General features: G+C 54.2%; 10 protein-coding genes across 10 annotated transcripts; 2 read left to right on the top strand and 8 right to left on the bottom strand.

Annotated features, from left to right (window-relative positions):
* Positions 1-132: 132 nt before the first annotated feature.
* M421DRAFT_289725 (uncharacterized protein) lies at positions 133-3,813 on the bottom strand. Its single transcript, XM_033589014.1, has 2 exons — positions 3,012-3,813; positions 133-2,962 (listed from the first exon to the last, which is right to left on the bottom strand). Exons 1-2 carry the CDS (start codon positions 3,364-3,366, stop codon positions 288-290), a joined length of 3,030 nt encoding a protein of 1,009 aa, XP_033452589.1. The 5' UTR covers positions 3,367-3,813; the 3' UTR covers positions 133-287.
* A 447-nt stretch (positions 3,814-4,260) lies between these two features.
* On the bottom strand, positions 4,261-5,740 carry M421DRAFT_98481 (WLM-domain-containing protein; the record flags this gene model as incomplete). The annotated part of the gene is made up of 2 exons (XM_033598623.1): positions 4,261-5,513; positions 5,563-5,740. 2 exons carry the CDS (start codon positions 5,738-5,740, stop codon positions 4,261-4,263), a joined length of 1,431 nt encoding a protein of 476 aa, XP_033452588.1.
* Positions 5,741-6,353: 613 nt separating this feature from the next.
* Positions 6,354-7,755, top strand: M421DRAFT_89649 (DUF1776-domain-containing protein; the record flags this gene model as incomplete). Its single annotated transcript, XM_033597784.1, has 2 exons — positions 6,354-6,386; positions 6,445-7,755. The coding sequence occupies 2 exons, from the start codon at positions 6,354-6,356 to the stop codon at positions 7,753-7,755; spliced, it is 1,344 nt and encodes a 447-aa protein (XP_033452587.1).
* A 1,441-nt stretch (positions 7,756-9,196) lies between these two features.
* Positions 9,197-11,403, top strand: M421DRAFT_54191 (uncharacterized protein; the record flags this gene model as incomplete). The annotated part of the gene is made up of 2 exons (XM_033595196.1): positions 9,197-11,181; positions 11,235-11,403. 2 exons carry the CDS (start codon positions 9,197-9,199, stop codon positions 11,401-11,403), a joined length of 2,154 nt encoding a protein of 717 aa, XP_033452586.1.
* A 10-nt stretch (positions 11,404-11,413) lies between these two features.
* On the bottom strand, positions 11,414-12,144 carry M421DRAFT_289629 (uncharacterized protein). The gene has a single exon (XM_033589013.1). The coding sequence runs from the start codon at positions 12,050-12,052 to the stop codon at positions 11,603-11,605; it is 450 nt and encodes a 149-aa protein (XP_033452585.1). The 5' UTR covers positions 12,053-12,144; the 3' UTR covers positions 11,414-11,602.
* A 1,444-nt stretch (positions 12,145-13,588) lies between these two features.
* M421DRAFT_54700 (peroxisomal membrane protein 4) lies at positions 13,589-14,480 on the bottom strand (the record flags this gene model as incomplete). The annotated part of the gene is made up of 5 exons (XM_033595249.1): positions 13,589-13,646; positions 13,696-14,154; positions 14,213-14,239; positions 14,291-14,406; positions 14,457-14,480. The coding sequence occupies 5 exons, from the start codon at positions 14,478-14,480 to the stop codon at positions 13,589-13,591; spliced, it is 684 nt and encodes a 227-aa protein (XP_033452584.1).
* Positions 14,481-14,828: 348 nt separating this feature from the next.
* M421DRAFT_417061 (uncharacterized protein) lies at positions 14,829-16,506 on the bottom strand. The gene is made up of 3 exons (XM_033591310.1): positions 16,265-16,506; positions 15,127-16,094; positions 14,829-15,076 (listed from the first exon to the last, which is right to left on the bottom strand). The coding sequence occupies exons 2-3, from the start codon at positions 16,075-16,077 to the stop codon at positions 14,918-14,920; spliced, it is 1,110 nt and encodes a 369-aa protein (XP_033452583.1). The 5' UTR covers positions 16,078-16,094; positions 16,265-16,506; the 3' UTR covers positions 14,829-14,917.
* A 259-nt stretch (positions 16,507-16,765) lies between these two features.
* On the bottom strand, positions 16,766-18,628 carry M421DRAFT_98476 (peptide transporter PTR2-A; the record flags this gene model as incomplete). Its single annotated transcript, XM_033598622.1, has 2 exons — positions 16,766-18,557; positions 18,606-18,628. The coding sequence occupies 2 exons, from the start codon at positions 18,626-18,628 to the stop codon at positions 16,766-16,768; spliced, it is 1,815 nt and encodes a 604-aa protein (XP_033452582.1).
* A 1,699-nt stretch (positions 18,629-20,327) lies between these two features.
* M421DRAFT_417058 (cation efflux protein) lies at positions 20,328-22,614 on the bottom strand. Its single transcript, XM_033591309.1, has 3 exons — positions 22,307-22,614; positions 22,169-22,255; positions 20,328-22,120 (listed from the first exon to the last, which is right to left on the bottom strand). The coding sequence occupies exons 1-3, from the start codon at positions 22,430-22,432 to the stop codon at positions 20,825-20,827; spliced, it is 1,509 nt and encodes a 502-aa protein (XP_033452581.1). The 5' UTR covers positions 22,433-22,614; the 3' UTR covers positions 20,328-20,824.
* Positions 22,615-24,943: 2,329 nt separating this feature from the next.
* On the bottom strand, positions 24,944-26,082 carry M421DRAFT_289459 (uncharacterized protein). Its single transcript, XM_033589010.1, has 2 exons — positions 25,791-26,082; positions 24,944-25,741 (listed from the first exon to the last, which is right to left on the bottom strand). Exons 1-2 carry the CDS (start codon positions 25,862-25,864, stop codon positions 25,249-25,251), a joined length of 567 nt encoding a protein of 188 aa, XP_033452580.1. The 5' UTR covers positions 25,865-26,082; the 3' UTR covers positions 24,944-25,248.
* Between the last annotated feature and the right edge of the window lie 16 nt (positions 26,083-26,098).

Raw genomic sequence — 26,098 nt, 5'->3', positions numbered from 1 at the left:
ACGCCGTTTGCTGATGTGTAGTGAACGCCGTTTGTTGACGTGTAGTGAACGCCGTTTGTTGACGTGTAGCATTTGACGGCGTTATCTGTTGGGCTTGAATTCAGACAAGGCGTTACGAACCCGTCTAGGCAGATTTGCAAGGCACAAAAGTTGGCCGAAGAAGCAAATTACATCTCGCTGGCTCCAAAAGAAGGGCCAGGAGACCATCCATGATACCACAATAAAGACTGTTTCGTTGAGAGAAGCACGGCCTTTGAGCCACAAGATTTCATACGTACCCATCTTTGCTACCACGCCACCTTCTCAGTGTCAGACCTCGTCGCCTTGGCCCCGTCGTCCCACCCCGTCGCCTTTGCCCCGTCGTCCCACCCCGCAACCTTCTCCGCACTCTTCTCCGTCCCTGCCTTTATCCCCTTCACCCCCTTCTCCGACGCCTGCCTCGACTGCTGCTGTACCCACTCCTGCGTCAACCCCATCGCCACGCTCTCCGAGCACCGACTCGCCCCACCCCGGCAATCCCTCTCAGCGAGCCTACGCTGCAGCGCCAGCATCTTGCTGACCAGCTGCTCCTGCGGCAACGCCTCGAGCTCCTCCTTGCCCGCCGCCCCCGGCGCCGAGCCCGTCCCGCGCAGACAGTCGCGGCCGAACATGCCCTTCAGCGCACTGCGGCTGCGGTACTTGAACCGGAACACGGCGTACGGCTTGTCGAGCCCGTCCACGTACTCTGGCCGGCTGACCGCGTGGCCGTACGCCGTTCCCGGGCCCGCGAGCACTTGGTGCTCGACCCCCTTTGCGGCCGCCGCGGCCTGGGGAATCTTGTGCAGAGGTTCGGAAGGTACGCTGCGCATGCGTCTTGCACGACCTGAGTGCTCGCTGCCGTCTTCCTCGGTCGGTAGGAGAGTCTTGCTGGGAGGTGTGGGGGGGAAGCGCCAGTGCGGCTTTACGAGGGACGCGGGTGAGAGACGGCGATACTTGGAGAGCGATTTGGTGGTGTGTCGCTTGCCTGCGGAGCGTGGTTTGACCTTCTCGCTGGGCTTCTCCTCGACTGCTACCGGTGTTGCCCATGCATCTCCAGCATTGGCATCGAAGGGTGCTTCGTTGGTGTCGTCCTGCGGCTGGTCCCACGCCGTGGTTGTGTCTTGCGCGGCACCCCATCCATTATTGTTGTTGTCCGCATTCCAATCGACACGCTTTGGCTCCGCATCGTTGGAGACGCCCCGTCCGCCGTCGCCCGGCGCGGCTGTGTTCCATTCATCGTTCTTCTGTCCCGCAGCAGCATCATCTCCCCAGCCTTTGGCTTGCTCGTCATTCCAACCAGTTGCCGCATTGTCCCCTCCCCAATTCGCCTGTTTGAGTGAGCTTTTCTTCCCACTGCCATGCTTCGAAGCCTTTTTGTTCTCAACTCCCCAGGATGACGAGCCGCTAGAGTGACGGCTTCGCTGATGATCCTCACCAACTGCACTGAATGGCGCAGGAGGCAGGTACGTTGTACCGGCACTCTTCCTGCGCGCCTTCTCAGAAGCACAGCCCCACGTTGGTGGTGGTGCTACGACTGGCGCAGCAATCTGAGTGTGAATACCGGGGTTTCGTGATTGGACGTCTGCGAGATTCTGCCAGATTGGAGCAGACACCACAGTGGGTGCGTTCGTCACCAGCATCGAAGGTGGGCCTGCGTGCACCTTCTCAGGATAGAACCGCGGATTCTCGACAGGCTGTGACAGCCTTCGACGATGGCGAGACTGACTTTGCCCCCTTCTAGAGCTCTTTCGACCAGAAGTGCTCCTCTCTTGCTGTATCTGGCTGCGCGAATGCGAGGGCCTGAGCGTGGAGTCAGACCGGCCCAAGGAGGTACTTGTGTCTGAGGGAGCCTCGTTCTGCGTCCATGAATCCTTGTCGTCCGTTGAGGTTTTCATATCGTCTACCCAATAAGATCGAGACTTGGATCGAGACTTCTGTGATCCATGCTTCGAATGTTGGCGCTGAGGGGGACGCTCGGACACGTGAGGCACTCGGCGAGGAGGCGAGGGTCCGCGAGCAGTACGAGCTCTAGACTTCGATCTTTTGCGAACTTCCCCCCAGCTTTCAGGTCTTTTCTCCGGCCATGTCTCGTCCGTGTTCCAAGATGCCTCATCCGCTGAACCCCAGCCGTCGGCTTTCGTTTGCGTGTCCCATTTGGGCTCCTTGTCCCAACCGACGCAAGCTGTCCTGCTCTTCGCCGAACGGTGTTTCCGGCCGGTTGTATTCTCCTCCCAAAGCCCATCGTTGTCATCGTGGTAATAGTCGTATTCTGACCTGCTCGAACAGTACGTTGATGCTTGTGTCGGAGTTGTCGGCCACGCCCCAGGTACTTGACTGGAGCCATCCAAGTCTTCCCAGTATCTTCCGCTGCCGATCTGACTTTCTGCGACAGGCCTTTGACTCTTCCTCGACTCTTCTACCCCTCGTTTGACAGCATCTACCACGATTTTCTCAAGCATGCCAGGATCGACTGCGGGAGTAGGTTGTGACGCGCGCCTGTCGCCCACGAGCTCCTTGTAGGTTTCTGCTGTTGATCGAGCTGGGAGAGGTCCGGAACCGTACTGAAAACCTGGAGCTGGGATGTCCCTTTGAAGATGTGTACTCGGACTGACAGGCTCAGAGTACCGAGATCGGGCTTTGTTCGAGTGTTCGCGGCTGCGCACCGTCTCGGCATAAGGCGAGCGATACTGAGATGCTGGCGGCGGTGGAGGGCGTTTGTTACTTGTAGCACCGACAAACGGGTCGCGATCATCGTAGGCTGTTGTTCGAGAACGGCTATCGCGGTCGGAACGATAGTCAGGATAGTCGACTGCACCGTCCATGTTCATGTTCGGAGCTGTTTTAGCATCGCGAGGACCAGCACAGCGCAAGACTACGACTTCGATGCAGCCAAGGCTCTCGAGGATGTTGGACGAACAAGAGTCGGGCGCATCATCTGCTGAGGCTATAAATGGTCAGTATGCGCGTAATGGTGCAGCGGATCCGGATCTCACCATGGTCCAGCTTCTCAAACGTCCACTCTCGCGCGATCATCGAACCGTCCTTTTGTCGTTCTTCTTTCTGTCTGACTTTGAAGTCGACGAGCGAGCGGCGATCCAAGGGCCTTCGAAGCTTCATATTCTGCCGGTTCCGGTTACACTGGTAGACGCCGTCAATGAAGACGTACATTGCGATACCCGGCGCGATGAAGTTTCGGCCGGAGAGGTGCACTGTGAAGGTTTGCTGTTTCTTGGGGACAGGAACGAACGTCTCGACGAACGCGTCTCCATACACTGTTCCAAGCTCTTGCAACACCTCCTGGTCATCCGAGAGCTCAATTGAGCAGCTTAGATCTTTAAGCAGAGGCATACTGAAACCACGCTGATGTGCGTGTCGGCTAACGTTCGGTATTAGGATGTGTTGGTGTGTTGTAGTGCGAGGCGGCGGCGGTGGCGAAGGTGAGTGGTCCGTTGGCCAGGTGATCCAGGGCCAAGTTGAGAAGAGGTGAAGGCAATGGTGACTAGGGTAACGACACACTCAGGCGAGGTGACTCAAGTGTACTTGATCAGTTGAGCATTGCTCTAAAACTAGGATGTTGCTTGCAATATTGCGAGTAGGTGAAGACGCGCCAAGTTATACAGCATTGCTCCAGATACTGCTGCCGGCATCGCTTTTGCAGTCGATCGACTGGCATTCACACCAGTAATCTTATGCGGAATACTGTATGCAGTGTCTTGGAGTGGGCCGAAACGCACACGCGGAACCGCTAGCGTGGCATTTTTCTGAGTACACGTGGCTACTGGTATGATGCTGGTATGCTTTGCGTGAAGAAGGATGAGGACCATGTTTGTAAGGCCTGGCTGACCGAATCTAGTTTTTGACAGTACATCGCGTGATTTGCGGAGGGTAAAGAGCGCGTTTGACCGGAAGAACGCAATTGAAAAGGAGTCTAAGAGTGTTTGCAGGAAGCTGCTCCTATAAGAGCGTGACTTCTAGGAGGGCGCAAATCGAGCATGTACGAAGCCGTAGTGTATCCAAGTCGATATGTTCCTCTTTGACAGCATGCGATAGTCAACAACAACATACCCCTTGCGCAATACGTGCACTTTTGTCAGTGTGGCCAAAATGGACGCAACTAGAACAGGAAGTATATGTTTGAGCTGGTATGCGCCCGTCGCAACGTAGCCCTACCTAGGTAATGGGAAGGCGACCACGGCCTCGTATCAGTGTAACCACCAAACGTTGTCTGGAGTTGCACCCTGCTCATGAATTTAGCTTCATGGTACCGCAGAGAGAGCATGTCCACCACTGATTCTCCATGAACGTGCCACACTGCAGACAATTCCACCCAATCCTGCCTTTCGCTGGTTCAAAAGGGGTTGCACCGGGCCCTCTGAGCCCTGACTGCGGCGGTGGTGCTGGCAGACTGGGAGCTGTGTGCGAAGGACCGAAGCGTTTGTGTTGTGGAATCGGCTGTGGGGGCTGTTCAAGGCCACACACGCCGCACTGCAAGAAGTCGAGCGGATTGTGAAGTGTGCACTGCGGACACGCCCACTCGTTTGACTTGGTCGGGACCTGTGGCGAAGCTGGTGGCGGCGTTGGGGGAAGTTGTTTGTTGCGATGATCCTCTTCCTCTTGGGTGATGAGGCGCGACTGCGGCCGGTTTGTGTGAGAGGAGGAGGGTGCTCGAGGTGATTCTGTGGCGAGGCGAGAGACAGGGCGCCCTTGTGTAGGATGAGATGTTGTTCGTGGAGGCGTTAAGCGCCGTGTTGTACCCGGTGCTGGGATTGACGACAGCCCATGCTCTTTGCTCCAGCTTAAGCCTGAGGATCCATTTGGTGCCGGTGACGCTGTCCGCGATGATGGATTGCTGTCGAACTGTAGCCCATTCTGGCGATCCCATGCAAGTCCACCACCGCCTGTTGGCGCGCCGAGTTCCTCCAGCCTCTGAATCTCCTCTTCATACAGCAGATCTTGTAGCGCACGTGCGATGGCTTCATCGTTGCCGTCATGCTGTTCTGCCACAGTCCTGAATCCGTCCTGTTCCTGTTGATGCAGCAAGTTGCCGGCTTGAGCACTGCCACTGGCACATCCCTCGGTAATACTTGTTCGTCGTGTAGCTGCGTCTGAAATGACCTTGCGCATGTCAATATCTCTTGCAACTGGCGCACCCCCCAATCGATGACCACCAGCATTCTTGTTGGTTGTAGCTTTGCGCTTCTCAGCAGCTGATTTAGCCGCACGCCGCATCTCATCGACAGGTATGCGCCGACCACCAAGTTTCTGGCCCTGCGAGAGAAACCCTTCGCCTGTGTAGCCTTTCATGAGTAGCGATTGATGCTCGTCGCGGAGCTCATTCCAGAGATTGTTGAAATCGGCATTGTGGGGGCCAAAGACAATATGAGAGAGTTCATGTAGCAAAGTATCTGCGATCTGCTCCATAGACAGGAATTGCCTGGAATCATGGTGATATCTCAGCCGAATGAGAATTCTTTCTGTGCGATTGATGTTCAGACCTGTAGCACGTTTAGCCGCGGTTCTACATGTTTGCACAAGGCGTCTCACCTAGTAGTTGCGGCTCATCTGGTAGGAACTCAGCCAGCGTGCCAACCTTCCAGCCGCGCTTTCGCATCATAGGCTTAACCATGGATGCAGCCTTGCGGAGCATGTGGAGCGCCTCTCCATCTCTTGGTAGATGCTTCAGATGCTCGTACGCATCGAAATGGGCGTCGATCTCCCTCATGTTGTCTTCTTCCAGGTGACGGTATTGACGGAGTGATTAGACAAGTGTTGTTGTGGTGACTTTGCGCGCAAGGCTGGTGAGTTATGCGGCCCCTTCAGGTAAAGGTGCAGATTGAAAGGCGCAGCCGACGTGAAGAAGACATAGGCGCGGAAGATATGAGAAGCATGCGGAAGCAAAGTGAACGAGTTATTGAAGAGGGCAATACTGCAGAGCTCGGCCACGTAAGCTATCACGTAGATATTCACGTGTCGCTGGCGAGCGATAGTGGAGGCGAAAGGTGACTATGATGGAGTTCTTATGTTCAACAAAGGACTCTTGCAGCTCCATATATAGGTCGCAGCGCGGGATGGGAGCTTGGGGATCTGCTGCAGTCAGCAGCCTCCTGCTTCGCGATGGGGCGACAGTGGCGAGTGGCTTCAGGCAGCCCAACGCAGCGACGGTGTCGAGAAGGTGGCGTCGCAAAGCGGCTCACGTGCCTGCGCGAGCGAGCTTGACGTAAATAGCCAGTGGGGAGTGCCTCCAAAGCTCAGATCACTGCGATGATCGATAACAAACTTCAAGGCTGATTTTGCTTCTAACTTCACAGTGTGTTGCTATACCAGAATCTAATAATATGTCCTCCGACGATTCGTATATCCTGGATGTGGTGAGTGCTAGTGGTCTCTCCCCGCCGCAAACTACGCTGACACGGATATTGCGCACAGCTCGCGGACTACTCCAAAGATGTTCGAAGCCTCACAGGGTCGATATGGGATGCATCAGACCGACACTTTGCAAGCGTGGCCGGCTACGTCAAGCGACACGTCCCCGAGAAATGGCTACCTGAATATGCGCGGCCTCTTCCGCCACCTCCTCCTGCGACCGCCTCCGCCACTGTTACCTATATCGAGCGCCTGCAAGATTGGGTATCGAGAAATCGCGCGCTCACAGCGGCGATCGTTGCATTCTTTGGAACAGGGAGCTATATGCTATGGAGGCAGAACAGATCACACAGCCGCAAGAGGAGGGCGAGGCGCGCAAGCAACGGAGCCAGGCGGGAGGTCATCGTGATTGCTGGGCCACCAAACTCGCCCATCACACGGTCACTGTCGCTGGACCTCGAACGCCGCGGCTTCATAGTCTACATTGTGTGCTCGAGCATGGACGAGGAACAGCAGGTCTTGAGTGAGTCGCGAGCAGATGTCAAGCCGCTCCACCTCGATGTTGCAGATACCATGGGCACGCAGGAAGCTATGGATGGCTTCAACACCATGCTCACAAGGCCGCATGTCGCCTTTCAGGGCGCAAGTGCACACAACCTCAACCTGAGAGGCGTTGTGCTTGTACCAGACCTAATCTTCCCTTCAGGGCCGATAGAGACGATTCATCCAGAATTGTGGTCGGACGCACTGAACGCCAAAGTTCTGAACACAATAGCGGTGACGCAGGCCTTACTGCCGACCATCTGTCAGTTCAAGTCAAGGGTACTCATGCTTACACCGAGCATCGTTGCGTCATTGCGGCCGCCGTTCCACAGCGTCGAGACTACGATCGTGTCTGCGCTCGAGGGCTTCCTTGCAACATTGAGAGGGGAGCTCGGCACTTTGGGTATCGATGTCATACAGTTTTATCTCGGCACGTTTGATTACTCCAACGTGGGCCCAAAGCACCACCTCCAAACAAAGGCAGCACCAAACCCGCGCGCCTGGCCCGCAACAACTCGGGAGCTGTATGCTAACAATTTTGTAAACCATACACGGATAGGGCAAACCAGAGGGCTCTTCAGCCAGAAAAGCCACGGCACTTCCTTACGCGAACTGCACAACGCTGTCTTCGACGCAGTGACCCAGAAGCGTCCACGCAAGGTCTGGCGCGTTGGTCGAGGTAGTGTGACTTATGGGCTCATCGCCGACTGGGTCCCCTCAGGTTTGGTAGGCTGGATGATGGGCCTGAGGCGTGTGTCGCTCGACACGGCAGCCAAGCCGAAGTTGGAGGACAGTGTACAGTCGTGGGAGCGCGTCGAGGCTGTTGCGTGAGGCAGGATTCAATAGCTTTGCTCAAGCCGCTCAAGCAATTCAACTCTAATACCCCGATGCTGGCAATACAACGATACTTTGGACGACATGACTCGTTCTTGCTTCGAAGACTGTCGAACTCGGGAGGTGTTCGAGCAACTTCTGGAATGCTATTATAATACACCAGGGTAATCTCAAACTTTGGCCTTACTGAAGCATGATGCCGACAAGCGCTCGAAGCAGCGCATCCGTCTTGGCAGCGCTCCGAGTATCGACAGAATGCAGATCAGCGTCAAGAAGTCTGGAGCATGACGCGACTACCCACGACTAGTGATTGGTCACGTTACATTTGGGTGGTGAAGCTTATTTCGGGCGTCTGCAAGCGAAAAGGAAAGGTGTCAAAAGAATACGAAGTTTATTGAAAACAAGAAGCTAGCAATCAATTCATCAGAGAATCCAAACAGTCTGATGGCCGCGTACGCAAATAATAATAGAAACCTCCAGCTCCTAGGGCGCTGGCCAGAGTGAACAGTCGTTCGTGTGTTTGATGAGGTGCAGCTGTCGCAAACGCAACAATGGGGACCCGCTATGTCTCCACTCTCGCAGAGCGCCAAAATGAAGGTTGACGCGCAGTGGGCGCCACCAGACAACGGGTATCGTCCAAAATTGGCAGGCGCCGCTGTGCGTATTAAACTTGGTGAAACGCCATAGCGTGCGCTGGTGCCCGAAGGCGTCTGGCTGTCGCAGGTGAATGCTGAACAAGTCGACTGCAGAAGCAAACAGTGTGCCACAGCAGCTCTCGAACGAGTGATCGCTACGTCCTGCCCTTTGTCGTTATGCGCAATCTGGAGACGCTGATCCCGCGCCAATTGCCGCTATTCGTGGCACTGCATTAGCGGTCGCAGAGTGACGGCGCAACGGGCTTCGACGCAGGGCCTGGTCTTGTTGCTTCCCGATTCGTTCGTGCCTAGTGCGCAAGGAGGGCTCCCCAGACAAAGCTGGTTTGATGCACATGTGTTCGTCCTTGCCAAGCGATTTCAGGAGGTCAAAAGTTTGGCCCACGCGACAGACAAGTGACTCGCATCCTCAGGCAGACTGAGGCCTCGAGTGTCTCTCCTCGCCGTCACCCTCGTGCGTCGACTCCACGCTCCTTCGCTGCTGCCCCCACCAGAAACACACATTATTGCACCCCGGGCCCCTTCCATGTCGATTGATCGACGCTTTCTCAAGCCAACGACACCACCCCTCTGCACCGCCTCCGGCACGGCTCTCCCTGTTCCACCTCCAGGCAGCGCAGCGACCGCGTTAGCTCCGCCACCCTAAAACCCACCTGTGCTCGACTTCGGCCTCGACAGTCGCACGTTTCACTGCGCGCATGACGACCCAGCGTCATCGCCCGGTCAACTTAATGAGATATCCTTGCACCCACTGAACACATCACTGCCGTCTTCTTGCCCCCGCCATGGTGGATCGACTGGAGCGCCCCAATGCCCTCGGGCTGCGTTCCTACTCTCACGAGCCTCCCAGCGCCAATGCGAGCGTCGCCAGTCTCGCCAGCGCCAGCATGAGCAACCTCTCTCTCGCCGACCTCCCCAGCCCGCGCGCCGGCGACGCCCCGCCCGCACTTTCCCCTCTGGACGCCCTCGCGCTGCAAGGACGGCTGTTGGCCAAGCGCTTCGAGCAGGCCGACAAGAGCGGCCGCCGTCTCAGCAGACTGGCGCCGCTCACCATCCAGAATGAGTTCGGCAACCGCTCGGGCTTCTTCTCCTCGCTGTCGTCGACCGTCAACTCTCCAAGCGACGACCTTGGTCCTATCTCAGCGGGCGGCAAGGTCGCACCGCCTGCCGACACGTCTCCTCGCCAGCACGTGTCAGACAGGCACAAGTCGTTCTACCCGCAGATCAGCAACGAAGACTCCCAGTATGCGCAGTCGCTACCTGCACACAGCCCTCGTCCTCTAGCCCCAATCGGAGAGGCCAGTCCCGCCGGTTCGCCGCATGGCTACTTCGACATCCCGCGATCGCACTCGCCTGACTCGGTGGAGCCTCACATCGGTATCCGAGAGGCTACGCCTGTCAGCCCTACCGGCCCTACGCCGAACTCTCAATTCTTCTTGAGCCCACAGAAGAAGCCATCATCTGACTCGATGCCTCGATCCTTCCCTCGTTCCAACTTGCTTCCCCCAAGGAAAGCCAGCAATCACTCTCAACGCTCCCCGAGATTGTCACCAAGCATCAGGTCTGTTCAGGACAGCTCGGACGAGGTTGACGATATGCCACTGAGTGGCTCCTATGATTCTTTGCTTCGCAACAGAGCTTTGTCGCCCAGCTCTAGCCTGTCGCGCGCTCAATCTCCTTTCACACCAACTACAACCATGCCTCGCTCTCCTTCTGCCGCTTCAGAGCACTCCTTCAGTGGGCACCTCCCTCGCCCAGCCTTCAACTTCTCTAGGCCCATCAGCCGACAGAGTACCCGTCCTTCCATCGACTGTGTCAGGCCTTCCCTTGACATGCCGTTGGGACAGCCTTCTGATGAGGGCATCTTCATGAGACCCTCCTGTGACGGCAATCTTAAGCGTCAGGATTCTAACACCGATGGGCTTACTTATGCCAACGAGACAATCCACACCCCTGTTAGCATGGTCAGTGAGGACTTCCGTCGCTCAGGCGACTACTCGAATAACCCCGCGCCATCTTACATTCACTCCACGTTCGACCTCCCCCGGGGCAGGAAGCTTGATCGTCGATCCATCGGCATCGATGAGTTCTTCAAGAAGGAGATCACCTGGGATGGATCAAAGAGACAACAAAGGCCCCCTTCGCCAGAGTCACCACCCCATTCCTTCGACAAGGAGCGGTCACCACAGGCTCCGTCACTCACTTCGAGTAACAGCACCATCCGCGCTGCGACCGCCGGTACTGGTGCAGAGGTCACCGCTCAGCAGCATTGCGACATAGGTATCGAGCTGCACGAGAAGGGTGAACTTCTGAAGTCTACCTACCACCTTCGTTTGGCAGCCCGTGGAGGGCTTCCCGAAGCTATGCTCTGGTACGGTCTCGCGTGCCGCCACGGTTGGGGCATGCGCGAAAACAAAGCAGAGGCCCTGCAGTGGCTGCGCCGCGCTGTCGACTCTGGACACCTTGAGATCGCAGATGATGAACAAGGACAGTCAACTGACATCACCAAGAAGAAGCAACACCGTGCGCAATACGCCGCCGCCATTTACGAGCTTGGCAAGTGCTACATGAATGGCTGGGGCGCTGCACAGGACAAGACCCTTGCTCTTCGCTGCTACGAAATCGCGGGTAACTGGGGTGACCCTGATGCTTTGGTCGAAGCCGGCTACTGCTACGCGGAAGGCGTTGGCTGCAAGAAAGACATGAAGAAGGGGGCGAGGTTTTACCGCGCAGCTGAAGCTAAGGGAGTGAGCATGGTCGGTAACAGCTGGTCAGTAATACCATTCGTCTCACTCGTAAAGCAACATCACTGACGTCTCACAGGATCTACAAAGACAAATACAACGACGATACCACCAGCACCTCAGACTCTCGTTCTGTTCGTTCAGGACGATCGACAAAGAAGGACAACTCTGAGAAGAAGTCCCGCGACAAGAGCCGCACACGTACCATCTTCGGCCGTAAGAAGAGCCATACAGCATCTTCCACCTGAGCTTTGCTCACCTTTGTATATGAGACCCACGACTTGGCTTTTACATATCCTGCGACGGCGTCCTCGGATTCTCGGCTGCCTGATCGTTTTGCATATACCGCCAGGGACATGCACGGGTTCGCAGAACCTTTGTCGCCTGTCTTAACCCCTTGTTTTGCTTGCTTGTTTGTAAAACCTCTTTTCTTCCGTTTGTACCTGTTTATTTTGATACCTGCCCGGTGCATCGCACCCTTCGTTTCTTGGGCCCAAAATTTGTTTTCACTTCTGGACACATTGACACCATCTCCTTACACCTTTGGCTATACTTTACCACGTTTCCTTTGTCCAGAACCATTTGCCCATAGCCGCATGTTTCTACATCTGAGCGATGATGACGAGCTGGTTTTCCTTTCACCTGTAATCTAATTCCAGCATTTGATGTGTTGGCTGGAGCGCGTGGACCGCACAAGGCGTCCGCTGCTGCTTGTCCGTTGTAATTCTGCTGTATAGGCGGATTTGGAGGACGTTTCGATTCATTGGATCGCTGCGATGCTGGAACGCTCACGGCGCTTTTGTGTACAGAAGATGGCGAAAGCCAGTATTGAATGACACTCGAGTACCTCCACCCTTTGTTCAAGTCGACCAATCGCAGAATTTGGCTAATGTCCATGTCCAACACAAGGCGGGCTCAAGGTGGATTCTCACAAGAACGCGCGTGAGGGAATTGCTGCACCTCGCCACACTGGGCTTTTCTACGCATCAGCTGCATCTGCACCCTGATCGAGCGTCCGTCGGTCCGCCTCGTCGATTCCCGCCTCTCACATACAAGCTCCCCTCTTGAGTGGAGCATAATCATGTGTACAGCACGATGGAGCTCCTGGACATCAAGTTCATCGCCAGATTCATCAACGGCGGCACGCCGCCGGACTACAAGGCGCATGCGTCGCAACGCAGGATTGATAATGATGGGTTGCAGAAGACGTAAATTTACCTGGATTTGCCGACGTGGAGAGAGAGGGGGCAGTTGGGGAGGGAGCGGAGGGCATGAGTCTCGCGTTTACTGCGATTTTGAGCTTGTTATGCCTTGGTATGTGGACTGACGAAAGTAGGAAGAATCCGTCGTTTAGAGCAAAGGGGAAGGAAGAGAGAAGGATGGGTTTTGCTGGGAGGGCGGGGATGTTTGGGGGGATTGGTGGGTGAGGGAGGTGCGCACTGTTGCAATCTCGGACTATGGTGGCCTTTGACGATTGTTATATAACACTGACCCGGTACTCATACTTCTTCATTCAATACACTCATCTGCAACGACTTCCTCAAGAAATGACCTAGCACCAGCGTGTGCTCATGTATAGTTCTTTATTCAGTCGAAAATTGAAAATTGTTCGTCGAACTGCCACATGTTTAGCATGGTCAGTCGTTTGCTCTTACAAGCCTGATCGTACGGAGCTTGGAGACACATCAAATGAAACATCTCTAGACTTCTGGATGAACATAAGTCTTCCTTCGTTTCTTGACCATTCTGGTTCGTACCACCCATACAATCGCAACAATCAGCATTCGGGACCGTGGGATGAGAGCTGCAGACGAAAATGGAAAGAAGACTTCATGCTTTGTCTTGCACTCGGCTCTTGAGAGATTCCCATGATCGAACGCATAACCCTTTTCCGCACCGTCCATGTAAAGACTCGGCTGGGACCAAAGCTTACTCTGCATGTATAATTGCTTCGATCTTGGTCTCTCAGAAAACCGATCACGTTGACACTTGTCCGGATTCGCAGTCTCTGCTCTGTCCAAGGAGGGGCGCATGTTAAGCATGCCCTGTATTCCTGTCTGGTCTGGAGACTCGAGAAGAAAAGCCACGTCACCAAAATTATTGCAAACATGCTGAGTGTTTCCTTCTGGGTCTGTCCCTTCTGTTCGCCAAACATACCCAGCCTTGCAGTGGCTGTCAGGTCAGACTGAAATGCATTTCCTTCGGCTCATCAACGGACCTGCCACGTCTTCGGAAGGCTTAGGGGCCGCCAAGCTGCAGGCGTCAGACCACGTACATGTTGCGAGAGTTATTGGGAGAACACATGTGAGCAGCTCTCTCAAGAGCTGCAAACTGACGGCAAGGCTGGAAGGTAACGATGCGTTCATGCTGCGTTGGCTGAGCACTTCTCCGTTTCTAAGGACCTCCAGAGTCGTGCAGCGTTTAGAGACAGACTCATTTGTTGTGCCATACCAATGTCCGCAAAGAGTCCCAATGATCCGACTGCACGTAACTGCTTTTCGTTAGCAAAATCGTCCGAACATAGGATCAAGGACACCCACATGTAGCTCATGCTGCTCCTCAGACTGCCCTGCACAGTTTCCGGATGCCACCTGAACAAATACATGACCATCGCCCAACTCAAACTCGCAAAAGCAGGCCATCCATTCCGAATCATACTCCTCCTCAGCTCCCCATCACCGAACAGCTCCAAACCCCCTACACCGCCTGGTGTCCCGGCAACATGCCTCGGTTGTACCGCGAGCTTCGCCAGCGACAATACCACACGCGCAAAGACGTATATGACGATCTGCTGGGAGACCGAGTTGTGAATGGTGCGTCCGAAGACTGTGTAGCCGCCGAGGAGACCGGCGAGGAAGGCGTCGTAGTGACGCTCCTTCCCTAGGGGTGAGGTGTGCCGGAGGAAGAGCATGGCGCTTTTGTAGACGAGGGCAAAAAGGCCGAGGTTACGGGCGTGTTGCCGTGTGGCTTTGTAGACGAGCCAGCATTTTGATCGTATTCTGTGGTCGTCAGTTGCTGGGTCTGAGACAGCAAGTCGGTGGAGGGTGGGTGACATACGTTCCTGAGCGGAAGAGAAACATCATCCTGCGGCTTATTTAGCATTTACTACTTCAATGGGGGTTTGTAGAAGCGTACACAAGTGCGTGCGGGAAGCGCACTTTGGCGCCATAGACGATGCCATTCCGTACACCTTTTACCAGTGTAAGGATGTCATGGTACTTCGGGTCGAGGACGATCTTCTCCAGCGCTGACTACAGTATCTCAATATATGCCTCTTGCAATGTGCTGTGCGCCTCCATACCTCGAGCGCTTGTAATCTGTCCATGTCTCGTTCTCAGAGTCGAGCTCAGTTGTGCCTCGGTACGCGCAAATGACGCGCAGCTTCCTCAACAGCAGGTTACTCCTCGTGGGGAAGACGACGTCGGGATCAAAAGAAGCAGAGATTATAGGAGCGGTAGGAATGGTAGGAGCGTGAAGTGTGGTACATTGGTCTAGTCGCAAGCTGAAGCGAAACAGCCGGCTATCGACCTGGGTGCGGTCGACTGGCATTCGGCCTCGGCATAGCGTCACATTATCGGCGAAGAGATTCCCCACATTGGTCGCGGCCCCAGATCGCACTAACGGGCAGGGGTCGGTGGCATGTGAGACTGTACATAGTGCACGTTCACATGCTCGTGCTTGCAGTTTGATGAGGACAACAATATATGAGATATGCAATGGTGATCATGGTCGTCTATCTACTTTTCAACACCGAGCAAGACTTTACTTCATGAACTTGCTGGCCATGCTCAGCAGACCACCGAGACCTCCGCCAGAGCTACCGCCAGAGGCACCGCCTCCGCCCATTTCGCTCTTCATATAGAACTTGAGGGCCATCTGTGCAGCCTGAGCGACAGCATCCTGCTTAGTAGCACTGGGATCCTACAACGCGTCAGTTGATGAAGAATTAAAGCGGATCACAGCGTGCTTACTGTCTTGCCCTGGCTCTGCTGCTTGTCAAACAGCTGCGCGGCTTGGGACATGGCCAGGCCAATGAATTTGTTCTGGCCTCCTGAAGCCTGCTCGCTGCTGGCACCACTGAACATCTTCATGGCCTGCATGGCAGCAGCAGCGCCAACATTGTTCGAAGTGGCCTGGTGGTTGCCGTCCTGCTGATTGCCGTAGAACTTCTGGTGCTGCTGGACCGCATCATCTTCATCGATGCCCTCATTCTGGAGTTTCTGCTTGTTACCAGAGAGCTGGCCAAGGACAGCACCGAAGAGGCTCGAGTCTCCTGAAGAGCCGGCATCTTGCTGAGCGTGGTGAGCCGCCTCGCCAAACTCGTCTGAGCCGCCTCCGTAGCCACCACCGCCGCCGTATGAAGTGCCAGACGAGTGCTGGCCACCGTGGTTGCTAGAGCTGCCACCATAGCCTCCTGATGAGCTCTGGCTCTGGCCGTAGCCTCCGTTGCCTCCGCCGGAGCTACCTGAAGGCTTGTCGTTGTCGCCATAGCCTTGTCCTCCGCTAGGACGTCCGCCGTATGAATCGTCCTGGCCACCTCCACCGTAGCCACCTCCCTCGTGACGGCGCTCGTCTTGGCCGTAGCCACCATTGCCGCCACTGGGACGTTCACTGCCATGGCTACTACCTCCACTGTATCCGCCCTCCTGTTCATCGCGTCGATAGCCTCCGTTGCCACCGGAGGGGCGGTCGTTGCCATAGCCTCCGCCCTGACGGCCTTCTTGGCCGTATCCACCGTTGTCACCGCCACCGTATCCTCCTTCTTGACGACCGCCACCTTCCTGGCGGCCTCCATAGCTGCTCTCTTGACGTCTGTCGTCACGGCCACCGCCGTGGCCTTCCTGGCGGCCATCGTCATCGCGCCCGTAGCCTTCGTTGCGGCGCTCACTGCCTCCGCCGCCGTAGGAATCGTTGTAAGACATTGTGTGTGATGTGTATACTAAGGACTGGTCAGCAGAGAGTGAAGACTTGACCGTGGCGAGCTTCTGAGTGGAGGAGTGAGGCTTGCTGCGGATAACGAAGTATAGTCAAGGTACTCGCCGATCGATAGCCCTCATTGTGATGCAGCATTGCTTCTTAGACGTGTGGCAATAGTAACGGTACACTTACTGTGAGTTTTGAAGTTGGTGGACAAGATGAGAGTTCAAGGAATTTGTTGCTTGAGTTGTAGAAGCTACGAAAGCTTGTATCGGCCTTGAGGTGTCGACCCCACATTGAGCTTCGAATCAGCCGCTTTACGTCACCACACCCCATAACGATTGGTCTGAGGGTGATCAAACGTCACAGTGCCTTGTTAGAATCTTGAACATGCCTGGTCTCAAGTTACACATCAAAATCATTGCCGAATTCGGTGTTTGATCATACGATGTGAGGTTGAACTACACCATGGGATTGTATCCGGATGTTCTGCCTCGCACGAACATCGACGTGTTCGGACCGAATTGGCAAGACCCGGTGAATTTTCCTGCAGTATACACATGAATAACATTCACAAAAGTACAAAGGTTCAGTGTTGCAAGATATAAAGCTCTTATTCGTTTGAACACTCGATGCAGCCATGATGGACGCGTTCACTACATAAGCACATAATATCATTCCACATCGGCGTGTCTAAGCGTATTCCTTCTCGTCGTTGTGAGAGTGCATACCAACGGTGCGGTCATCGTGGACACTGCTCCTGCGGAGAGTAGGATCCTTGTCGTAATCCTGGTCAAGAGCATTCATCTCATCCTCAGTCTCATTGAGGTGGTGGAAGAGGATCCAGATCAAACTACCAGCGACGAAGGATGCAACGGCTAGACCGCAGAACATCCACATGATCGCAGGGTCGTACAGGAGAGGGTTGAGGGCCTCAGAGATGGCAGATCCGAAGGCATTGGTGAGCAGGAACATGGACTGGACAAAGGACTTCATGCTGGGCGGCGCCTTGGTGTAGGCATACTCGAGACCAGTGACGGAGGCGAAGATCTCGGAAATACCAATCAGCACGTAGGCACCGGTCTGAGTCGCAATGTGGATGTTGTTGCCCTGAGCAACACCGTTGATTTCACTGGCCGCGCAACCCGGGTGACCGTAGCAGGGACCGGCCTTATAGATATAATGCTGAATGACAGCAGCGTAGATCATGGCCGTAGAAGCGATCCAGAAACCGGCGGTAATACGGTTGATAGGAGGGAAGGCAATCTTGTGCTTGCGGAGGAAGGGGAAGAAATACCGATCCATGAGCGGCAGGACGACGATAATAGCAATGGGATCGAAGTTCTGCATCAGATCATTGGGGATGCCGTGACCGGCCATCTGACCGGCCTGGGTGACGAAGTTGTTGGAGAAATTGCCGTACACGACCCAGTAGATTGGGTAGAAACAGAAGACCTGGCAAGCAACAAGAGCACGCTTGACCTCATCGACGAAGTGGTCGTCCCAGGTACCGGCGGGTGTCTTTCCAAGAGCAACTTGATAAGATGGCTTTGCAGCGTCCATCTTGCGACCCTTGATCATCTGGCCGATGACGCGGAAAGCGTTGGTGATAACGGAGCCCTCTGGGGGGCGGACGATGTAAACCTTGCGACCAAGAACGAGAACGAGGGTACCAACGAAGAACATGCACAGACACAACAGGTACGCGGACCAGAAGTCAGTGTCACGCTCCATGTACGGTGTCGCGAGGCCGGAAAGGGAACCGATGTTGATGCACCAGTAGAAGACCATGTAGATGCGGGAGATGGTGATCGCGGGGTCGATGATGACGCGCTCTCCAGTCTTCTTGTCGGTGCCAATAACCATCTGACGACGCGTGTACTGATCGGCAATCAGAGGAGCGACGTTGGACTTGATACCACCAGTTCCGAGACCAATGACGATGACAGCGGCGACGAAACCGCCGAGACCAGCACCACCCTGAAGAGCAACAGGGATGGAGGTCAAGGTAAGGATAAGGAGACCGACAATGTAGACGCCACAGAAGATGACGATGGTGTTGTACTTTCCGAGGTACTGGTCAGCGACGATAGCACCAAGGATGGGCGTGACGTAGCACCAGAACTGGAAGAAGGTGGAGAGACCAGTAGCTCCCTGGTGTCCCATGCCAAGAGCACCACGGCCCTGGCTGCCATCGAGCGGGCGCTGGATGTAGTTCTGGAAGATACCGGAGGCACCGTAGAAGGTGAAACGCTCGCAAAGTTCGACGATGGCGACCAAGAAAGCGGCCTTCGGCAGAGGCTCGCCGACCTTGCGCAGAGTGCGAAGCTCTTCCTCGGTGGGCTTTACACCACCAAGGCCATCGTCAATGTCGATATTACGGACCGAGAGAGAGGAGCTGGCAGCCAAGGGCTTCTCGTTCTCGACGAAGTCCTTCTCCTGGACGACATTGTCGTTGTTAAGAGACAAGCCATTCAGGTGGGCTCTGAGGCGATGTCAGTGTGTAACCCGCAAAACACCAATTCGAACGTACGGTGTCTCCTGTGCGTGGGCCATGCTGGGCAGGTACACAGGCTGAGGTACAACCACAGATCAGATCGATCAGTGGATGAACAGAATGAAGTTCGAAGAGACCGGACACCTGGGCTCCAGAGAGCGGCTGCTCTCCTCAATTTATCTCAGCTGCCCTCTGGCATCAAGAACCTAGCAGCCAGCAGCCAACCACGCCGTAGAAGTTCGCTTCAGACTGAGGCCAAGGTCCTAAACCGGACAAGCAACGATGTAACGTCTTGATAGTGTCGGCACTAACGCAATGCACGCATATATCCGGGTGGGGAAAATCGAAGCCTTTGCGGAAGGCTTAAACGCGCTACGATCCGTACCACGCCAGCTCGATTTGTCACGCCTGTGACGACCTGCCTGAAGCAGGCTGCACACCTGCCGATCTTACGTTCATGATATCGTTGGTCTGGTGTTGATTCCGGGGTGTTGGATCGATAGTGAAACCAAAAATGAGTGGCTTAATGACCTGCGCGAAACCCCAGAATTCGTGTCGGCGTATGCGCGCGTGTAGTTGATGCCAGTCTATCATCATGACCAGGCAAGCGAGTAGGCAAATCGACGTCGCAACGACAGATATAACTGCCCGGATACCCTACGCCATCAACATTATTGTTGCCTTCAAAATTCGTGTCGAACCTCTGGCTCTGTAGGAATCCAGAGCATCGTGCCATGAAGAGATTTCCTCTGCCGAATCCACATCGAGGGATCTGTCAGTACCAACAAATCTCCCAGCCCGAGAGTTTCCATGCTGAAGAGGACTCGAATCTCGGACATGCCCGAAGCCAGTTCCCATGTCATCACGGACCTACACACAGTCGTCAGCGAGAATCCACCGGCCTTTGAGCATTCTCCGTTGCCACGTGCTTTGTAATATCACCCTACGAAGTACATTCGCCTTTACACTTTGCACCCTGCCTCTGCTCAGGTTTGACTACCAGACAAGATTCCGTATGCTCTGTAGACTACGTAGCGATGTCGGCGCATAGTATGTCCATTTTACGTGATAAAATCCGGAGACATCCAGGCGCAAAGTCGATATCAAAGTGCACAAACCTCTACAAAATTTTATCGTGCCCGAGTCATGTCCACGACTGATTCGTGTTCAGGTACGTCGCTTCGTCGCCCCTCTCAGCCGTTGTTCGCACTCGGCTGCAATACCTACTGAATACTCGAGTCGGCAGCCCACGGCTAAAAGACGTGTGGTAATGCCAAGCTCCTTCCCGTTCGCGGAAGGCGTACTCAAGCTTTCTGGGCCCACATCATATTGTGGGCTTTAGCAGGTGGTTAGCGCATCGCCTATCCCCGGTCTATTCCCGGCACGCCCCCAGCCTTCTAGATTGGCCCGAGATTCAGTTGCGTGAGCGAACACTCAAAGATTGCGACTCGATCTCACACCCACTATTGGTAAGTAGAGTCTGATGCGTCAGAGACACCCTGCATATCGAGAGTAGAGGGTCATGGGGCTTCTGGAAGTAGAGACGGCCACTCAGTGAGAGACGATATGCATCAGTCTACGGCGTGACCGTCAGCATAATATTCTGACCTGCATCTCGAAGGCTTGTAGGCCAATCAGAAAGTATTGACCGATAACAAGCCTTCGCTTGCGCCGCCATGCCGTGTCGGCGCATAAGCTTAATGTATGTGGCGGGTGGCAGGTGGTCACTGGTGATTGTCTATGGAGGTTTGAGATTGCCAACTGATTTGAACTGTGGGGAGCAGAGATAAGGATACGAGGAGGAAGTGGCTCACAAGGCGTCTAATCCAGCATGATCCTGCGAGCTTCGCGGTGACGCAGCAGAGTGTGCAGGTATAACGAGCTCGATCTGTTGGCCGACGATGCTCTCTGGTGGTCACTGCGGCAGGTAAGCCACTCTGCACCGGCGTCTCCAATCAAAGCACACATGAGCAGCGCAATAATTACATGAAATAATATTACGCTTCGTATGGCCATTCCATCTACACTTTTCATATCCCACAGCCTCTTGCATCCCAAACAGAAAGAGTGCAAAACTCCGCCCCACGCAGAGCCCGTGTCGCCATATCCTCCTCTAGACTCAGTGTGCCACACAAAGGTTGCAATGTCTACATAACGATAGGAAAACACGATGAAACGTGTGTGGGTAATCTTTTGTGAGCCGAAAAGCAAGTATCGTACACATATCGACGAGTGTTCAGAGAGAAAAGAAATGATCAGGCTGATGAGCCGTTACTACCCTTGCAGCCTTTCTGTCCAGGCTCACAGCACTGCTTCGCGTTACCGCAGCTGTCTGGGCACTCAAGCAGGCAAGTCTCTGGCTCACCCTTGACACTGGGTGCCTTAGGCTGTGTGGCTTCGTCATCTGAGCCAGCGGCCGAGTGGTCATGTGTTTCGTCAAGACAGAACTCGGGCTGGATGGTAGATGAGTGGATGCCATATTCATGCAGGCATTCACGAATCTGGCGGGCAAGTGTCATGTAACGTGCTGAACCCTCGCCCTTGAAGTCGAAATCGACCTGTACGTGGAGGGAGGCAATCAGCTTGGTGTCAGAAAGCTGCCAGACGTGAAGGTGGTGGCATGAGATTATGCCGTCCAGATCGGTGATGTCTTCCTTTATCTCGTCGATGGAGAGGTTCTCGGGGACCGCCTGTAACAGAATGCGGGACGCAGCCTTGCAAAGTGGGATCGCGGAAAGTAGGATAATGACGGTAATGATGAGAGAAACAAAGGGATCGGCGTAAAACCTCCAGGAGAAGTCTGTGAGCCAGATGAACAAAGCTGTCGCCATGACACCAACGTTACCCAGCGCGTCACCCAAGACATGCAGGAAAACACCACGCATGTTCAGATCGTGAGAGTGTCCGCCGCCAGCCTTCTGATCCTTCGGCTTGGCGTGGTTGTGACTCCTGTGGTGATCCTTCTTGGGTGTGTGCGAGTGCGAGTGACCGTTGGTCTTGCCCAAAAGCGCAGTCTGCTCAGTAGGCTGGTCATCGCCGCTCTCGCTCACATCAGCATCATCGATCTCACCATGGCGAGAAGACTCAATGATGCTGTTTCGGAAAGACGAAGGGTGTACGTAGATCTCATCAAGTGTGGAGTATCCCTGGGATCCGGATCGTGCATGGCGGTGGCCGCGCTTGCCAGATGCCGACTTGCGGCGGGCCCGTGGGGTTTGCGCGGAGCTGCTCTCTTCGTGTCCATGTTCATGGTCGTGTGCATGGTCGTGCGCCTCGATGCCGTGCGAGTGTCCTTCCTCGGCGTGCGAATGCTCGTCGCCGTGTGCGTGCGAGTGTCCTCCCGGTCCGTGGCTGTGGCCTACGTCGTGGAAGAGAACGAGACCGACAATGTTTGAAGCAAGACCGAGAGAGCCGACGAGGAGGACGAGCTTGGGTTGGGAAACTTCCTGAGGTTCGACAAATCGCTGAATGGCTTCGAGGAAGATGGATAGACACAATGCGACAAGAAAGACGCCGTTTACGAGAGCACCAAGCGTCTCTGCGCGTTGCCACTATAACTTGTTAACACTTTCCTAGTCCAGCGGAGACGGTATGCTTACTCCGTATGTGTACCTCTTCGAATTAGTTTTTTCGTTTGCGACCTTCACTGCCCAGAGTCCAACGAGAAGCGAAATGACATCGTTTAGCTGCACCAGGGTTAATTACAGCCCTTCGAGTACGAAGCTGAGTTGTCTCACCATGTGGAAGGAGTCGGCAACCAGGGCCAGCGAATGTACTGCATATCCAACCACCAGCTCGAGCAGGAAGAAGACCGAGTCGATACCCAGCAGGATCATAATGCGCGTCGATTTAGAGAGCCCCATGTTTGCGATAGCGGAGCGCGCGCGTGCGACGATGGATGTGCGAAGGGTGTGAAGGGCCGGCGCAGCCAGAGGTCCTTATGGAGGACTCGGCAGTGTCGAGTTAAGGCTTCTCTGAGACGTGGGCGAAGTGTGGCGGTGGGACGTTGAACAGTTTCACGGCCACGAGTCGCGATGCACAGATGGAGGAGCGTTGGCTGAGCGATCATCTAAATCCGCGCACAGAGCACGCCACCTTCCTTTGCCCATGCCCGTTTGCGTTAAGGCTCGCCCCTTCTCCCATTCGCAAACAACCCAAGCTTTATCCATCCTCACGCACGTCAGCATCTGGAATGCACAATGGTCCAGCCGGGACAAATCGTTTGGTATTCCTCCCAATTTCTTCCAGTTTGACAATTGATTGTTGCCATCCTCCCCGAATCTGCCAAAGCGCTCGTGTGCACGGCTTGGTCATCCGCGGCGAGAGAAACGTCCCAGCCCGCCGTATTAAAATTCGCATCCCGCGTTCTAGCAGAAAGGAGTGGGTCGTGCGAGGGTCGTGCGAGGGGCTTTTTCGATCTATCAATCCAAGCACCGGGAGCCGCATCCGTACGCGTCCGCCAACTTGTCCACATGTTGCGCTCTGCCTCTCGTGCCTTTACCGTGCCACCATTGCCAAACGTACATACGTTCAACGTCGTACAAATTATGTTCTGCGGTAGAAGAGCTTGCTGCGACATGTCGAATGTCTCTTTAGAAGGCACGACTCTGTTTTGGCGGTGCTTTCCCGGAGGTCTGACATACGGACTGAGCATGAACCCACCACTTGGAAAAAATGAACGTTGAAGCCAACCCGGGAAGCATTCAGCACGCTACTACGCTTCAGCCTCCCAAAGCGTGACGACTTCCGAATAACTGTATGAGGCCCCTGAACTCCAGCCGTGTGTCCAAGCCAGCTAGACTTATGGTGTCAGATGCAGTAAGAGCACGATCTGAACCGAGGATCTCTAGGTTTCAAACTCAAAACATGCGCTGACGTCGCCGATCAAGAACGTCATATTCTTTGAGCAACGAGTTTAGAGCACAAGTCAAACTTGAAGCTTTAAACACAATTCAGCTTCTAGGAGTCGACATACGGAATGCAGCCTTCTGCCCTTCTTAGTGATGCCGCTCGATATTGGCTGTCCTATTGCCGTTCCTCTTTGGGGAGAGAACATCGTTGCTGAAGTGGCAGGTGTGAGTGTGGTTCCGTACCTCCCCAAAAAGGCCCAGCTGTTGCGACTCCTTCTAGTTCCTCTGGGTGCTGTCTCACATCAATAAAGGTCGAACGCGAAATAGTCTTAACCGATGTGGTTCCAAAATCATCTGCGACGCTTACAGAGGAGGCGTTCGCATTCAGGTGTCCTGCCTTGATCGACTCTTTCTCGTTTTGAGTGGCTTCATTGTGCTTCTATTCGCACTGTTGTCCTTGCTTGTGTACCTCGCTCTGTCTTCACCTGACTACTTTTGGTCCGGCCAAGTCATCAATCCTCAAGAAAACAGTATCGCACGCGGCACGCGTTTGACTGTGATCTTCTACCCTTGTTCCTGAGCCATATCCATCACATCGCCCTCGATGTTTAAGATATCTTCATTGTGTAGAGTTTTTGCATGCAATACCACTTCGAAAGCGTCATGGCCGAAGTCCCCATTTTTTGTCAGTCAAAATCTCTTCATACCCTTCTATATCTACCGTTAAGACTTAAGGAGTATTCGCATGGATGCAGACGCCAACACAAAACTCGATACAATTTTGGAGCTATGTATCATGTCTTAGCCTCCAGAGCCTCGCACCTTTGCTCAAATTTCCGCCCAAGAACAGGCGTATCCACAAACGTGCTCAAAGGTCAATAGCCTGCCTTGCTCTTGCGCAAACTTCTATGCAGCCTCCTCGAGACTCTCGCTCCTTCTGTCCCAGTGTAGTTTGTGCTTGAGTATCACTTCTTTGATGCTGTTATTGGGCAAATCCCGAATCTCTTCGAGCTTGTGGCCCAGGCCTGCGGCATGGTATGTTTGCATCTGTATCTTTTGAATGGCCCGCTGATTCTCTGCACTTTAATCCTTGTACCACCATGCGAAGTTTCCGCTGTTATAGATAAATGTAGCAGTGGAATATGGCAACATTTTGGTTTCCGCATCGGCATCACGGCAAGTGCCACGAAGTCCAGTCCAAGGTAAAGGACCTGAATAGTCGTGGAAGGGATCAGAAATCCTCACCAGAGGAAAATCTTTGCGGGAATACGGGACGGTGACGTAATGGTCTCGAAAGACATGGTTGTAGATGCGATTTCGGATTTCTCCTGGCAGACGCCAGACCACTGGCGGTTGTCTTCGGCACTGGCTGAGTTCAGTTGACGCTCAAACGTACGGCAGACCCTACTTACATAGTGTTTGTACTGATGGATCTGGTCTGAGTAGTGGTGTCATTGGTACTGTTCGCCACAGTGGGCTGAGATGTGGAGCGGTTGGAAAGCTGTTGAGAGGAATGGAGCAAATTATTGTGAGACAGCGAGGTAAAAGATGTCTAGGACTTTGTAGAGTTCGTAAGTGAAGCTACAAGACAGAGCAAGAAGTGAAAGTAAGGTCTGATCTTGCTCTACTTTTGTCTCCAATCACAAAGGTTACGGCCATTACCTTGAGCATCCATAAGCTCGCTATAACCCTTGCAGAGTCAGCATACCGCGTCCCCCATTTATTCCGTACTTCCAGCTAAAAATCTGTTCATCGTGATCCTAGATGTCGACCGTTCTGAAGACCACCTGCCAGTTTCTTTCCAGGGCGTATTCCAGCACTACATCTCCTTATTCCTGTGTGAATGGTAGCCGAGACTCTTTTGCCTCGACTCGTATTCGAATCTTCTTGACGCTCGGAAAAGACTTGTGAATGTCGACCAGATCTTCGCGCAGTCTCAGCGACGAGTATTCTGCATCAATAGAAGGTTGGGCACACATTTCGACGTTCCAAACCGCATGACAGATGCTACGACCAACTGTCTCGATCCATGAATTGCGATGTCCACCCTGGTCAGGGCGGCTGAAGAACCAGACGTGACTGTAGACCCAGGGTAACAATTTCGGCTCGGTATATACATCGAAGCACACGCGGGTGAAGTGCAACTGTTGAGTCCAATTCTCCGGCGATAGCTTTGCGCATTGATAAAGAGGTGCAGAATGGACGCAGACTTCGTTCGGAAGTATACGTAGCAGGTTGCCGCTGAAAACATGTTTGTATGTACGATTGCGAATCTCTCCCGACAGGCGAAGCAGAGACGAGTGCTTGAGATTTCGTTCTGAGCTGTATGAAATAAATCACTGTACTTGGAGGGCCATACATTGCGTCATACTTATCCCGAGCAGCTTCCCTGCGCATTCTAGATGTGGCTGGCTTTTTTGGTGGAAACTTGGTCGCATGATGCATCGACTGCTTTGCGCTTGGATGTCGGCATGCTGATGTGTCTTCGAGCAAAGTAAAGCTGAGTTGTGAAGGTGTTGGAATCAAGGTATTGAGTGAAGTATTGGAATCAGGCAGCTGCGCACAGACTGTACCGGTAGCCTAACCACAACTCAGTATCAAATGTCAAAGTGAAGACAAGCCATACCATAAATATACCAGAGACGCAGTTTCTCTACTGAATGATAAGAATGCCAGCGC

The sequence above is a fragment of the Didymella exigua genome (assembly GCF_010094145.1).
Source record: "Didymella exigua CBS 183.55 unplaced genomic scaffold M421scaffold_4, whole genome shotgun sequence".
NCBI lineage: Eukaryota > Fungi > Ascomycota > Dothideomycetes > Pleosporales > Didymellaceae > Didymella > Didymella exigua.
This window is presented reverse-complemented; position numbering and strand designations above follow the sequence as displayed.

What these genes read in the sequence shown, in the direction of transcription:
- M421DRAFT_417061 (XM_033591310.1), bottom strand. Translation starts at nt 16,077, where the DNA reads ATGTCTTACAACGATTCCTACGGCGGCGGAGGCAGTGAGCGCCGCAAC. An exon ending in AGCAGAGCCAGGGCAAGACA is followed by an intron (nt 15,077 to 15,126) that starts GTAAGCACGCTG and finishes GACGCGTTGTAG; the next exon opens with GATCCCAGTGCTACTAAGCA.
- M421DRAFT_417058 (XM_033591309.1), bottom strand. Translation starts at nt 22,432, where the DNA reads ATGGGGCTCTCTAAATCGACGCGCATTATGATCCTGCTGGGTATCGAC. An exon ending in TTGCCGACTCCTTCCACATG is followed by an intron (nt 22,256 to 22,306) that starts GTGAGACAACTC and finishes ACCCTGGTGCAG; the next exon opens with CTAAACGATGTCATTTCGCT. An exon ending in CGAAGAGGTACACATACGGA is followed by an intron (nt 22,121 to 22,168) that starts GTAAGCATACCG and finishes AACAAGTTATAG; the next exon opens with TGGCAACGCGCAGAGACGCT.
- M421DRAFT_289459 (XM_033589010.1), bottom strand. Translation starts at nt 25,864, where the DNA reads ATGCATCATGCGACCAAGTTTCCACCAAAAAAGCCAGCCACATCTAGA. An exon ending in AGGGAAGCTGCTCGGGATAA is followed by an intron (nt 25,742 to 25,790) that starts GTATGACGCAAT and finishes TATTTCATACAG; the next exon opens with CTCAGAACGAAATCTCAAGC.
- M421DRAFT_289725 (XM_033589014.1), bottom strand. Translation starts at nt 3,366, where the DNA reads ATGCCTCTGCTTAAAGATCTAAGCTGCTCAATTGAGCTCTCGGATGAC. An exon ending in GTTTGAGAAGCTGGACCATG is followed by an intron (nt 2,963 to 3,011) that starts GTGAGATCCGGA and finishes GACCATTTATAG; the next exon opens with CCTCAGCAGATGATGCGCCC.
- M421DRAFT_289629 (XM_033589013.1), bottom strand. Translation starts at nt 12,052, where the DNA reads ATGGACATTAGCCAAATTCTGCGATTGGTCGACTTGAACAAAGGGTGG.